We start from the raw sequence: 12841 nt of genomic DNA, 5'->3' as shown, positions 1-12841 counted from the left end.
TTTCCCGAAGGCAGAGTCGCCCGAGAGCAAAGGGGACAGAGGGGACGGAGCGCGTCGGAAAGAGCCGAAAAGAGCCGACGTTAACCGAGCGCGGCGTCGCCCGAGTTTCCCGGATGTAGTTGGAGGAGCAGCGGCGGTGGCGGCGGGCGCAGCGGGGGGAGGAGGCGGCCGCGGCGGCAGCAGCAGCGGCGGTGGCGGCGACGACGGAGTCCCTGCTCCCGGAGTGTCTCAGCGCACGCGGGGCCGAGTTGCTGGCGTCTCCCCTCTCGCTGTGCGCGGAGGAGATGGGCCCGTGAGCGCTGGTCCCAGCCGAGCTGCCTGAGCCGCCCCCTCCCTCCCTTCCCCCCTCCCTACCCCCGGTCGGCGGCGAGGCGGAGCGCTGCCTCCCCCTCCTCCCCCCTCGGCGCCTGTGGCCCGGCCGCGGCCGTCCCCTCCTGGTCCCCTCACACTCACATACACAGGACGGGCATTGATGGTAATGTATGCGAGGAAACAGCAGAGACTCAGTGATGGGTAAATCCCCTCCTCCTCCTCTGGCCCCTGGCCCCGCGGGGTCTCCCCCTCCCCTCCGCCATGTTTGGCCCCCCTTTTCCGGCGGCCGGTAACGGTTGTTCGCTAACGTTTCTCTTTTTCTCTCGCTTTCTCTTTAGCTGTCACGACCGCAGGGGGGACTCGCAGCCCTACCAGGTACCTCAGCCGCCGGCCGCCAGGCCCGGGAGGAGGAGCAGGGGAGGCGGAGGGGGGGAGCTACTCGAGCGGAGGCTTCGGCCGCCGCTGCAGGCCGCGGTGCAACAGAGGCCTCAGTCCCGTCTCTCGGCGGCGTTTCAGGCCCGGGGAGAGAGGAAGGGGGAGCGGCGGCGGCCGCGCGGGGAGGAAATAAGGCCTCAGCGCTGTTCTGAGGCCTACGGGGCCGGGGCGAGGAGGAGAGGCCTAGTGCGACCCGTGTGTGGCCTGGGCCTAGGTATTGGGGGGGGGTACGATACGAGGGGCGGGAGAGCGAACCGGGGTCACTTGCAGTGGAGTGGAGATCCAGGGGGAGGTGAGTGTTTTCCTTCTAAAAACAAAAAACATCTTGTTCTCCCCCCACCCCCCTCGCAGAGTCCTTTCTTCTCCCCAAAACTGCTGCTGTAGATGGTAACCCGAGCAGGGAATGGTTTTAGACCCTGAATAGCTGGAGTTGCCAGTAAGGCTTAATTTCTGCGGTTTCCAGCTGCTAGGCATGTTCAGAAACCACCAAACCCTTAAGCTGCTGACAAGAACCTATATTTCTGTGAAGTGGACTCCTCTGCTATGTCTACTGCAAAAAACCAAACATTTCTTGGGTTGCAAGTTTGGGGAATGCAGTATATTTTTATACTGCTGTCCTTAGAGCATAGAGTTGAATAGTTCTATTACATTTCTGTGTATTTGTATCACTGTGAAGTGTAATCTGACAGTCCAATGCAGTTGTCAGTGATAGTTAATTCAAATGTAAACATTTGCCACTGAGAAGCTCACTGCAAAATCAAGCAGGTTAAAGTGAGGCAGAACGTGCTGTTTTTGGTAAATAATTCAGAATTAATTGTCTTACTGTGTATTCTGGGCCCTTAGAATTCTATTGGTTTTTTAATTGCATCTGCTACAGGGTTGCTAGTAGACAAAAAACTGCAGAAGTGCAAGGTGGTGGTGTGAAACTGGGTGACTCTAACTAAAAGATGGAGGACATACTCAAAGTTCACACTGATTCATTAAAACTTTATGTTTAGATTGTTAATACCAAAGAGAGAGACTTTTTTTCCTGAAAAACAGAAGTAGTGTGTCCCACTCACTGTTGCAAGTATGTAGTCCAGCAGTGAAAACATAGAATTAGGATTTTTTTAACAGCAGCTGTTATGTTGGATGAAATACTGGGGGAAAATGGTTTGAGTTGTAATTACAGAACTTGTTTTAATATTGGTCATTACATTTAAGAAGACTAATGCTGATTGTATAAAGAGGAAATGAAAAGTAACTTCAGAAAATGTTTTGGAAAGAGATACAAAATTTAGAATTCACATTTTAACATTGGTTCTATAACTTTGTGTATAATGTAGATACCTCTTCTCTTGTGATCTCTTGCAGGCTCTTAAGTACTCATCCAAGAGTCACCCCGGTGGTGGTGGTGATCACCGCCATGACAAGATGCGAGACACCACAGATCCTTCACCACCAAATAAAATGCTGCGGCGCTCTGATAGTCCTGAAAACAAATATGGTGACAACACAGGGCACAGTAAAGCAAAAAGTGTGCATACTCACAGAGTTAGAGAGAGGGATGGTGGTGAGTTATCTTTAATTAACCTTTACTTAAACAATCACTAAATTCTCATTAGTGAAATGTGAAAATAGTAAAATTTAGCCATTACCAGTCAGGTGAATGAGAGTGTTGTAATCAATGTGTCTTGTACCATGCTTGGAAGACTGCAGCGCAAGCTTTGTTTGAAGCAGTCATTTAGACATGATAACACCTATTAATTTTCTTTCATTAGAAAATAAGTTCCTTTTCTCTATGGTAGTTTTTCTTACAACCACAAAGATTAAATAAACTTATCATTCTCTTTTTTTTTTTAAACTTCTAGTCTCACTTTAGACTGCAGCATTTGATAACATGAAGTAGCATTCTGGATTTTTCAGTAACAATAAATACTAGCTGTTTTAGAGACTTTATTTAAATAATCTATTGGGTCATAGTGCTATACTGTGTAGTTACTTGCTTCATAGACTGAACTTGATAAGAAATGAAAAAAAGCCTCTTCATATTTAGCTGCTGTGTAGAACTTACCAATCAGAAAATTATAATCAAAGTTAGCACTTTCTTGGCAGAGAGAGGAATCTTCACAGGCAAGTCAGCATTCTGTGTTTTCACAGGATATTATAGACAGTAGTAATATCCCTAGTATTTTTTATCTGATGTTATTTTCAATCCACCCTCCTAGAAAAATGAAAGACTAAGGTTTTCTTTTTATTAAAAAATGGTAACAGTTGCAGTTTGTAAAACCTCAGTTACTGACTTAATTTGGAGACGTTTTCTGTTTAGTAATCACAGTATTTGGTCTCAAGTTATAAAGTATTAAAGCAGAGAACTTGGAGCTTTAAATCAGTGCTTCTTTTTTCTGTATTAAGTTAACATCTTGTGATGTATAGATGTATTTACTACAGCACTGTTGTTATGTTTTTATAATAGTCAAGGTAAAATAAAGAAAATATCTCTAAGTACCTTTTAGGAAACACTAGTTTTGCTCTGTAGATCACTGGGTGATGTAAATTATTGTGTAGAGGGAATATAAAAACAGGCCTCTCATGTTAGCGTGCTGATTTTCATTATATCTGATTGTATCTAAAAGTATAGTAATTTCAGAATTAAATGCATGTGCAAGGCCAGCAGGCTGCTATTCTCTGCTGCCTCTCAGGACACAGAGGTGACTTCTGGCATTTTCTGTTCATCTGTCCAAAGATACTTGTTCTATCTATCCTCCCAATTCTGCTTAGTTTTTTTACAATCATTAATTCTTTCTGTTTCAGTGGAGCTACATTTAGTGGAGTTATGCATCTATGAAAACATCTGGAGAATGAGGCTCTATATTGGGAGCATATTTGCTTAATTGTATATTGGAATTTTTTTTAAGGTAAAAAAGACCTTGTGAAGTAGTCACTGAGTCCAAATAGTTGGAGAGTGACATGAGCATGGATGTATTCAATAACAATGAAGGAAAATGAATTATTTGTAGTTTTCTAAGTGGAAGTAACACTATCCTACTGTACATTCTCCTGCCCCAGGCTGTTAGGGCAGTGGAAGATTTCCTTTATTCTTATCTAAAAGAGGTCTTTTGCACATCGTGTGTTAGTAGACTGGGAGAGGGAAGTAGTCTTCAACAGCCTGGGAAAAATTACTAATTTTAAAACATGAATATTTGTATTGTTTAGGGGAAGTAAGGGATTCTCCTTGGTTTTTTTTTTTGTGGTGCTATTAAGGTTAGTTTGGCTTCAGTTTCAGCTTTTAAAAATATATTCTAACCAACCAAAGTTGTGTTAAATACTGAATATTCTATGTAGTAAGACAAAGCTGAGCAGGCGGATATCAACTTCGATTTACTTTGTCAGTATGAATTGAAGGTAGGTGAAATGCTGTGGTGTTATGGACAGCTGCATATTGCTAATATGTGAAAGTCTAATAATTTGTCATGTTCTCTGTCTATTGAATTACACTAAGATACTGTTGCTGATACAGAATTCCCTTAGTTTTACAATTACAGACACATGGGAAAAAGAAAACAATTTGTACTTGATTTGGAACTACTACAAAGGTGCTACTGCTTTCCTGTGATAAAGCTGAACTTAAGAGTTAACCAACCTCACTAAAAAATCTCCAGTATTTATTTCCCCAAGCTGCACTGAAGTCCCAAACAAACTTTCTTTTTCACTCATAGAAAACAAAAGAGAACAAAAATCTGGAGTATACTGCTGAGCATAAAGCCAAATTAACTAGATGTCTCCCTTTCAAGTCAGTGTTTAAAAAGTCATTCCTGTGTGCCTCTGAGTTGATTTTTTTTTTCTGCAGTGAAGTTGGAAGATTCACTGATGTAGCATGCTGATAGTTTGGATTAATTTAGTCATGATCAGTTCACTTTTTTTTGGTGCTAAAGACAGCTGGTGACCTGTCATTTACAGATTTCAGCGGACACATATTCATTGTAAAAGCTATAATCACCTTGATTGAAAATTAATAACTCAAAAATGGTAGACCCTCCCCCTGTGAATACCTTTGGTATCCATATAAAGGCATTTGTTGTTACAGCTTATTTTTGTAATACTCATAGCAGAACCTCTTGTGTTTGTAGAAATGTAATCCATGGTAAGAAATTCAATTGCTTTCAATTAAGGTTTTAAAACGTGTGTTATGGGTAAGCCCTCCATGCAGACACAGTGCAAGCAAAGCATTTTTAAAAGTTGCTTACTGCATGGTTTCTCTGGAAAAGAGACTACGTACAGATGATCATCTCTCTGGAGAGAGACTTCCAGGTTTACCTTGGACTAAATGGGGTAGAGTGCTTGCAAGTTTTTGTCACATCCTTGGTTTCCAAAGTGTATTTGTTATATCCAGCATATCAAAAAACTGCAGTAACTTTGTTCTTGCTTTCAGGTCCTTGTGCATAGGGATGTCTCAGTATGCAAGTGTTTAAAATATAATGAACTGCTACCCCCCTCAGTGCATCTCTTATTTCTAGGTCAGCTGGTAGAGGCAAGTGTAGAGTTTGAAGAGATTAGGGGGTCTTATGAGACCAACTCAAGTGTGAAGTTCCTTAACAGTAACAAACAGGGACTTAAAGCTAGCATTGTTTAGAGGGAATAACGAAGGGCCTTGTAGATGTGGAAAAGTGTTTCCATTAAACAAAGTGAAGTACAAAGATTTGAGGGTTCTCATGCTTGAGGACAAATGGACTGAGAGCATAGAGGATCCTTGTAGATCTTTTTGAATGCATAAATGAGGTGATTTTGTTGTACATTAAAGAAAACAAAGGTCAGATAAATAGGGTGGATTTGAGAATGCTGTAGGGGAGAGAACATTTAGGAGTGAAAATTGCAAAATGCAAGGCTTGGTAGTAAAGGGAAAACATGTTTCTTTCTACTGTAGTACAACCATCAACTAAGATATGTAGTAGAACCTTGTGCAAAAAAAATGTAGTTAAGCCTCAGTTGTTTCTTATTGTGAAGAATTAATTGAGTATTTTGCTGTGTTTCTGTTTAAAAGACTTTGAAAATTTATATTTCATGCCATAATCTTACTCAATTGTTTAAAACAACAGGAGAGCATTCATTAACACAACTAAACTTCAAATTATAACTGAACTCGTGAATGTTTCTTTTGCATGTTTTTTTAATTGACAATTAAGAATACTGTCAATGACTGCTGTTACTGACTGAAATTCAAAGTCCTACTTCTCTTAGAGACTGAACACAATACTTTAAATCATGACTTCCTATTGAAGTAGTGGTGGGAGCTTCTTTCACAGAGTGTTGGCTTGCTTTGTTTCCAGTGATTCCTAAAGGAGTTCAGAGTCCTCATAGCAAAGAGACAGTAAACAGCTGGAAACAGATAGCTTGCTTTTCTTTCCTGTCTTAGCAACCCTTGCAGTAAGGGAGGACAAGAGGCTAACTGCTGATTAAATCAACATGATCATTGACCAGCAGTCAGAAATAAACGGGGCATTAGGGCAGGGACAAGAGAGTGGAAACTGCCTGAGCAATGTGCATTGGAAAGAGGAAATTGCAGGGTAGGTGAAAAGGGGGAAGTTTGAGAGTAATGAAGCATAGTGAAGGGTTGAGGAAGAAGCTGGAATGAATTCTATCTAGTTAGTACTAAATGCTGTTAATGTTTGAGTAATTATTCATAACTACAAGAACTGTTTCCTCGCTGTAACTGTATGGTCAAAACTGGAATGATAGATAAGTCTGTGATGACAAATGAGTAGGCTGTCTGTGAAACATACTTTGAACACCCCACACCCCCAACATCCAAGTGTAAAAGATTATTTACACCCCTGTTACTTGAATATTGGCTTTTTGGATGACTAAAGGAGACAGGAGTTGGTGGTTTGTTTGATTTCTAAGATAAATACAGTTGTTTCTGGGACCACTCACCTATAAGAAGCTTTTCTCTGGATTAAAAAAAGAAAGGATAGAAAAAAGTAGATTTCTGTGGTTTTCTAATTTTGATTAAAGCTTTCTTCGAAGTTTTACTCTGGTTGTGGAGGTAATTTTAAGTTTGCTTTGAAAATTTAGACATTTTAGAAAGCAGCTTTACATTTCTCAATATATCTGGCAGTTTTTCTGTAGTGAATTTTTGCTGGGTCAGTTGTATATCCCCTGCTTTTTTGTTGTTGGTGGTGGTGTTATGTGCTGTGAGGTTCTCTAATAGAAAATAAATTGGGAAGTAATGGATATAATTTGTGCATGTACTTTATAAATTTTGAGGTTTAGAATGGTAATGTTCACAATTGCTTTTGAAAAGTAGCTACGAAGCTTGCTTTTGAAAAGTAGCTACAAAGCTTGCTTTTGAAAAGTAGCTACAAAGCTTGCTTTTAAAAAGCATAGGATGGTAGATATAAAAACCTAATTTTAGATTATTTATGCTAGGAAGGAACTGTGATTTTAGTATGGTGATATTAAATGCTAAATCTTCATGCATGTAGACGGTTGGAGTCCTCTGTTTCTATTCCTGAAGTTCAAGTATCTGGTGTAGGTTGTGAGAGTAAAGATTAATGGGAGACTATATCTGAAGTGGAAGCTCCAGCAACTTGCCAAAATCCATTGGTTAGGTTTTGGATTGTAAGTGTAATGTGTCCAAGTCAGTGTAGTAGCTAGACTGGATAAGCTTTTGTATGTTAGCTTAGTTTATGTTTTGAAAAAGGGAAACCGCCTACTATAGACAAGATTTTTAAAATTTGCTTATTTGGTACACAAGGAAACAAGGAAATTATTTTTACCTCATGCTATCTTAAGGTATGCTGCTAGCCTCTGACTTCTTTCCATAGTATTGTGCATTCTTAATGTGTGCTTCTAGCATCTGACTTTGTAGAAATGAAATATACAGCTTATTACACTTGTGCTTTTGGGTTGCTTTTTGGACGGTGAAAAGAAGCAATGAAAACTGTTAGTACCTTATGAGCTGACTGCTGCCAGGACATTGTAAGGAGAGCAATTTGTAGAATATGTTTTGGTTTGGGATTTTTTTCTGGGATTACTCTTTTCTTTCATGGCCCCTAATATGTCCTTAACTGCTGCTTGGGACACAGCTGCTTTCTTAGAAGGATCATACTGTTTGACAGTTTGTTTGGTTTCCCTGGTGTCTCTACCTATTCTTTGTAATATATTGACCAGGCCAAATATCATCAAAACTAATCAGAACTTAGAAAAAGCTCTGCCTCTGTTTTGTCTGAGAGAGGAAGTGATGCTGTAATAACTTTGTTGTAGAAAATTGTAATTTGCAGTGATAATTACTTTTGTTTATGAAGTCAGTTATGTATGTGATTTCATAGGCATCTCCAGGAAAAATACCCTCTCAGTGTACAGAGGAATTGTTCCTTATGTAGTCCTTCAGTAATGAAATAAAACTGTACTGGCAAAGAAAGTTCTCAACACTGATGCTACTCAGTTTATGCTTTCTCACTAGTTTGTTGTAATATAAAAATGAATCCCTTCAGGAATGAAATGTAGCACTTGAAAGAGAGAAGGATTTAATTAGGTGGAGTAAGACTGTTATCTTGTTCATATTTTCTCTTGAATTATGAAGGGGTCACTGAACTTTATGGTACTTGGTTGCAGGTGTTCACTGCTGTAACTAGTATTAGAAGATTGTTTCCTTTCTTGAAGATCTTTTACAGACATCCTAGATTTTAACTAGGATTAAAACTAACCTAGAAAAAGCATTTAATTTTACTCATCTCAATAATATTTTGCTAGTTGAAAAAGAATGAGCTGCTTGTTCTTGTTTTGCAGGTTTTGTGTGGATTTGCTTTCTCACTAAAGTGATATGGTTTTCCATCTGAAAGTGCTAGCTTAACAATGTAGGAATTCTTGTCTAAATTTTGGTATGAACCTGTATCCCTTCAGTACTTTTTCCTGTTAAAAAATACTAACCAGAGCAACTGTGGCTTAACAGTATTTTTCTGAATGTTTTATCCCATTTCTGAAATTGGATCTTTTTGCCTGCAGCTGTGTGCTCAGGAAGTGATCTTAGAATTATACTATAGGCTAAAATTTTTATTTATTGACATTTTTTGTTGGAAGTGTTGCTTTGTGAAACAGTGTTTTGAAAGTCATCTGTAGTAAGTGGAAAGTCTGGTAATCAATATATAGGAAACAAAGCTGGGTCAATTCCTGAAGTGCAAGTTTGTAAAATAAATTGCTTATCTTGTAAGTTTTAAACTCTTTCTAAGTTATTCAAAGACACCTCTTGAATCTGGTATTTGCCTATTTACCAGCCACAGGAAGTTTTTCTCAGACCTTCAACAGCAAAAGGAACTCCAAAATAATGAAATAGCTTGGAATTCTCCTGTGTACACTTTTGCATCCCTCCTTTTTATCTTCTGCAGTTTTAAATTTTTATCCCTGATTTCAAGCTTGTGAAGCAAGATGCATGTTTTATAGCACAAAGTGTATTTGCAAGCTGATGAGGAGTAGACTGGAGGCATATTCAATAATAATGTCAAATTGGAAGAGCTGTCCTCCAAGTTGTAGAAAGGGAGAGAAATTTTTGAGCAGATGACAACCCATTCACTCTGTTTATCAGATTGGTTAAGAGATGTCTAGTAAGCTTTTGTGGCATTGACTTACATCTCTGTGCATGCAGCAGTGTTGTATTATGTTTGAAATGAAAGGAAAATGAGGCCTTAAGGCCTTTATTGATTAGGCCTCATAGTACTCAGGGAGTAATAATTCTGTTCTTTACTCTGACACACTGCTCTTTAGCAACTCTTCTCATTACGGCAGTCAAAATTTAATGTAACTTTTTTTGCCCCAATTTTAAAATGTAACTTATTTTGTTTCTACAGCAGAGGTATAATAAAAATGCTATTAACCTGCTGTTATCACTCAAAATAGAGATGTAATGCAATATGGAAGTGCTTTGTGACAAGAGCAAGGCTGTCAGAAACATAAACAGTTACTTCCCAGAGCTGAATTCCCAGTGTCTTGAAGCAACAGGAATCTTCAGGAGGTCCTTTTTTCTGTTACAATTTTTGTCATTAATTTTCTGATACATGTGAACTCGCTTCTCTTACCTGCTATCTGTAACTGAATTAACAGGGTTTTTTTAATCTATAAAAGGAAGAGATCATAGGATCATTTATGTACTAGCAGTAATAAGAGACTGAGCTGTAAGTAGTAAAAACTGTTCATTGGTATAGAGCTAGCTAGGTTATGTAGAAGGAAGATTAAGTACAGAAAATTAATCTCCAGAAACATGTGAAAGTAGTCTACTTTCTGTGGAAAAAGTTACAGGAAGGAGTGTAAGACTTTGCAGTAAGTAGATGCTGTGCAGAGCAATAACACTTAAAACAGATATAGAACTCATACACAATTAAGAGCATAAATAGTGAGTGCAGTGTTAGCCAGAAAGGATATATGATCTGAGGAATGTCAAGTAGTAGAGAGATTACCTTGGTGCTAATGTGACCGCTACAGTTGCTGTTTTGATTCTTAAGAAAGTATGCAAAACTGCATATTTTCAGAGAAGAGGAAAGAAAATGACTATGCTTGAAAGTCATGCACTTGGAGAAACTTGAAGAGCTCTTTGTATAAAGAAAACATTAAATGGCTATTTACTAGTTACAGGGAAAAGAAATGGCTTATGTGTTCTTGAATGTAGCAAACAAATGTGCAAGGTTCAGTTAGCTTAACCTAAATATTGAGAAAATAGATATTTGACTCAATTTTTAATGTTAGTAACAGTTGGAATGACTTTTGTAATGATTTTTGCAGGGGTGAAGTTTTGAAATTGGATGACTTAAAAGAATTTTCTAAGGTTTGTTTTATGCAGGAGGTTGAAGAGTTCTACTGATAGTCAAAACAGTAATACTAGTATTTCTAATTTAAATGTTGTAGGTTAGTGGACTTCATATTGAAAGAGATTAAATATTGTTAATTAACTTTAAGTCATATTCCTGTAACTCCTGCTTTTTCCCCCAAGTGTTTGATCTTGACCCATGGCACATTAGGATTATGAACCTGTAGATGTGTTTTGTATTGCCCTGTATGATTTTTGGTCGTTGAGAATGTATGTTTTGAGAGCTGTTGTGGGGTCAGGTTAGCTGTGATGGATCTGCTAGCAGTTTGCTTCAGTATTTGCAGGTGCCTATTGCACTGGTACAGTTTTATGATTTGTCTGCTTTATCAGCACATTTGTATTTTTTTTTAGGAGCAGCTTTCTTAAAAACCTTTCAGGATTGACTATAATCTAGATAATCTCATCCATGAAATTTCTTACCATTTAAATTGTTCAGAATTTATCTGCAGTTCAGTACATTTTATACCAGACTGGGCATATAGAGTGTGTTTCTTCAAAGGTGGTTGCACACTTCACTAGCATGCAGGTTTGTGATGTTTTTCACTGATGTAAATGCTTACTGGATTGAATTTTAGTTTGTTGGTTCATAACTGCACAGCTTCATTTAGTTGGCAGTAACTTAAATATCTTGAAATTGCTTTGGTGTTGTAGATTTGCAGAATTTGTGGATGACAGAATGTAAATTTCTTCCTAAAAGTCTGGATTTCCTTGCCAGGAGAACTTGTTATGGAGAGGTTGATGTGCTTGTCTCACATGCTTCTTAGAGTGATTTTTAAGGCCTTTTCCTTCCCTGCTCACCACTTCCCAGCAAACACTTGCTTTCAAAGTTAAATTTGTTAATATGGAAGTTTGAGAGTAATTGATAGCTTCTGTAAATGAAAAGCTTCTTTTTAGGATAGAGAAATGTTGTACTCCTTACACTTTTTGTTTCTAGATCATGTTTTTTATGCAGGATAATATGAAGTGAATTTAGAGAATGATGAAGCTGGTTAAGTTTGTCATATTCTATTGTTTCTGTTTCCATCTTCTTTACTAGTTAAGGTTTTTGTGTACTGAGAGTTAAAAATTATTTAGAATCTATTTTCTTCTGGTACAGAAGTTTTCTTTCAACAAATTACGATTTTGTATTTTAGAACTTCTTGGAGAGGCATGTTATAAGCAAGAATAACTTGTAACATTTATTAAATAAAGCTTTGCTATTTATAGTCAACAGTCTTTGCCAGGACAGCTTTCAAATATATAAGATAATAAGGTCAAGATGCACAGTGAATTAACTGAATGAAACTGTAGTAGGTTTTTTTTTTTTCATACTTCCATAGGAAATTTGCCAAACTATTTGGATACTTTTCGTGTAATTCATTGTGACCACAAAAGAAGCAGAGAGGCTAATTGGACATAGGACAAGGGCTTGACAGTGAGATCTGTATCCTTGCTATCCATTTTTCTGATTTCCTGTCCTCAGCTTTTGCTTTGACTGTGAATCTGAGAAACAGATCTGGTCTTAGATGCTAAGATAGCTACAGAATGAGATGACAAGCAGGATGAACTGGGTTACTTCTGCTTATATGAAGATGAAACCAGTTTCATTAAATCTTAAGCCAATATTGAAGTTGGTCACAGATCCTTTTTGCAGAAGCAGCAGCAGTAGTAGTAGTAATAACAATAACAACATTGTTATTATTACTATTATTATTTAAGAGTAGTAATGGTAGTAATGAAGCCTGATCATGGTTGAACTAGTACAGCGTCTTACCAGGAAGAAGATATAAACAAATTTAAAAGATACTACCTTTGCCTATTTTTTTTCAATATTAGTGATATTTTTTAAAAAAAATGCAGAAGGTGTATGTTATGAAAGTATGTAACTTTGTGTGTTTATATATTTGGTTAGAAAATGTTAGGTACATGTGTTTGATCACTTCCTACCTTCTTTGGTTTTAAGAGGCAGTGGTTGAAGGCATATGATTTTGTGGCTCAGAAGTTGCTACTGTAAAATCAGCATGGGTTAGTTTGGTTTGTTTTGGGTTTTTTGGGGGGGGGTTTGTGGGGTTTTTTTTTTGTGTGTGTGTGTGTGTGTGTTTTTTGTTTTGGTTTTTTTTTTTTTTTTTTTTTTTTTGTAGGTCTAGTTAATTTGAGAACATGAAATCTTTTTCTTACCACTTTCCTTTTTTGAGAGATGACATAGATACTTTAATCCCAAATACTATTGCTCATGAACTTAGTACTACTTATTTTCCTTTGAAGAGTGTACTTCACCAT

The 12841-nt window shown here is 38.0% G+C and overlaps 1 protein-coding gene across 2 annotated transcripts in view; it reads left to right on the top strand.

Moving 5' to 3' along the window:
* Positions 1 to 115: 115 nt before the first annotated feature.
* The window catches only part of WAC (WW domain containing adaptor with coiled-coil), a 54655-nt gene continuing 41929 nt past the window's right edge, over positions 116 to 12841 (top strand). Inside the window, exons 1-3 of one of the 2 annotated variants that reach the window (XM_030444377.1) lie at positions 116 to 513; positions 651 to 687; positions 2101 to 2299. In XM_030444377.1, the coding sequence (XP_030300237.1) occupies positions 473 to 513; positions 651 to 687; positions 2101 to 2299 (277 nt within the window). In that variant the 5' untranslated portion in view covers positions 116 to 472. The remainder of the gene's footprint in view (positions 514 to 650; positions 688 to 2100; positions 2300 to 12841) is intronic. The other variant, XM_030444376.1, reaches the window with a different exon arrangement.

The sequence above is a fragment of the Calypte anna genome, chromosome 2 (assembly GCF_003957555.1).
Source record: "Calypte anna isolate BGI_N300 chromosome 2, bCalAnn1_v1.p, whole genome shotgun sequence".
NCBI classification, from domain to species: Eukaryota; Metazoa; Chordata; class Aves; order Apodiformes; family Trochilidae; genus Calypte; species Calypte anna.
The sequence above is the reverse complement of the archived record's forward strand: the minus strand, read 5'-3'. Positions and strand labels throughout refer to the sequence as shown.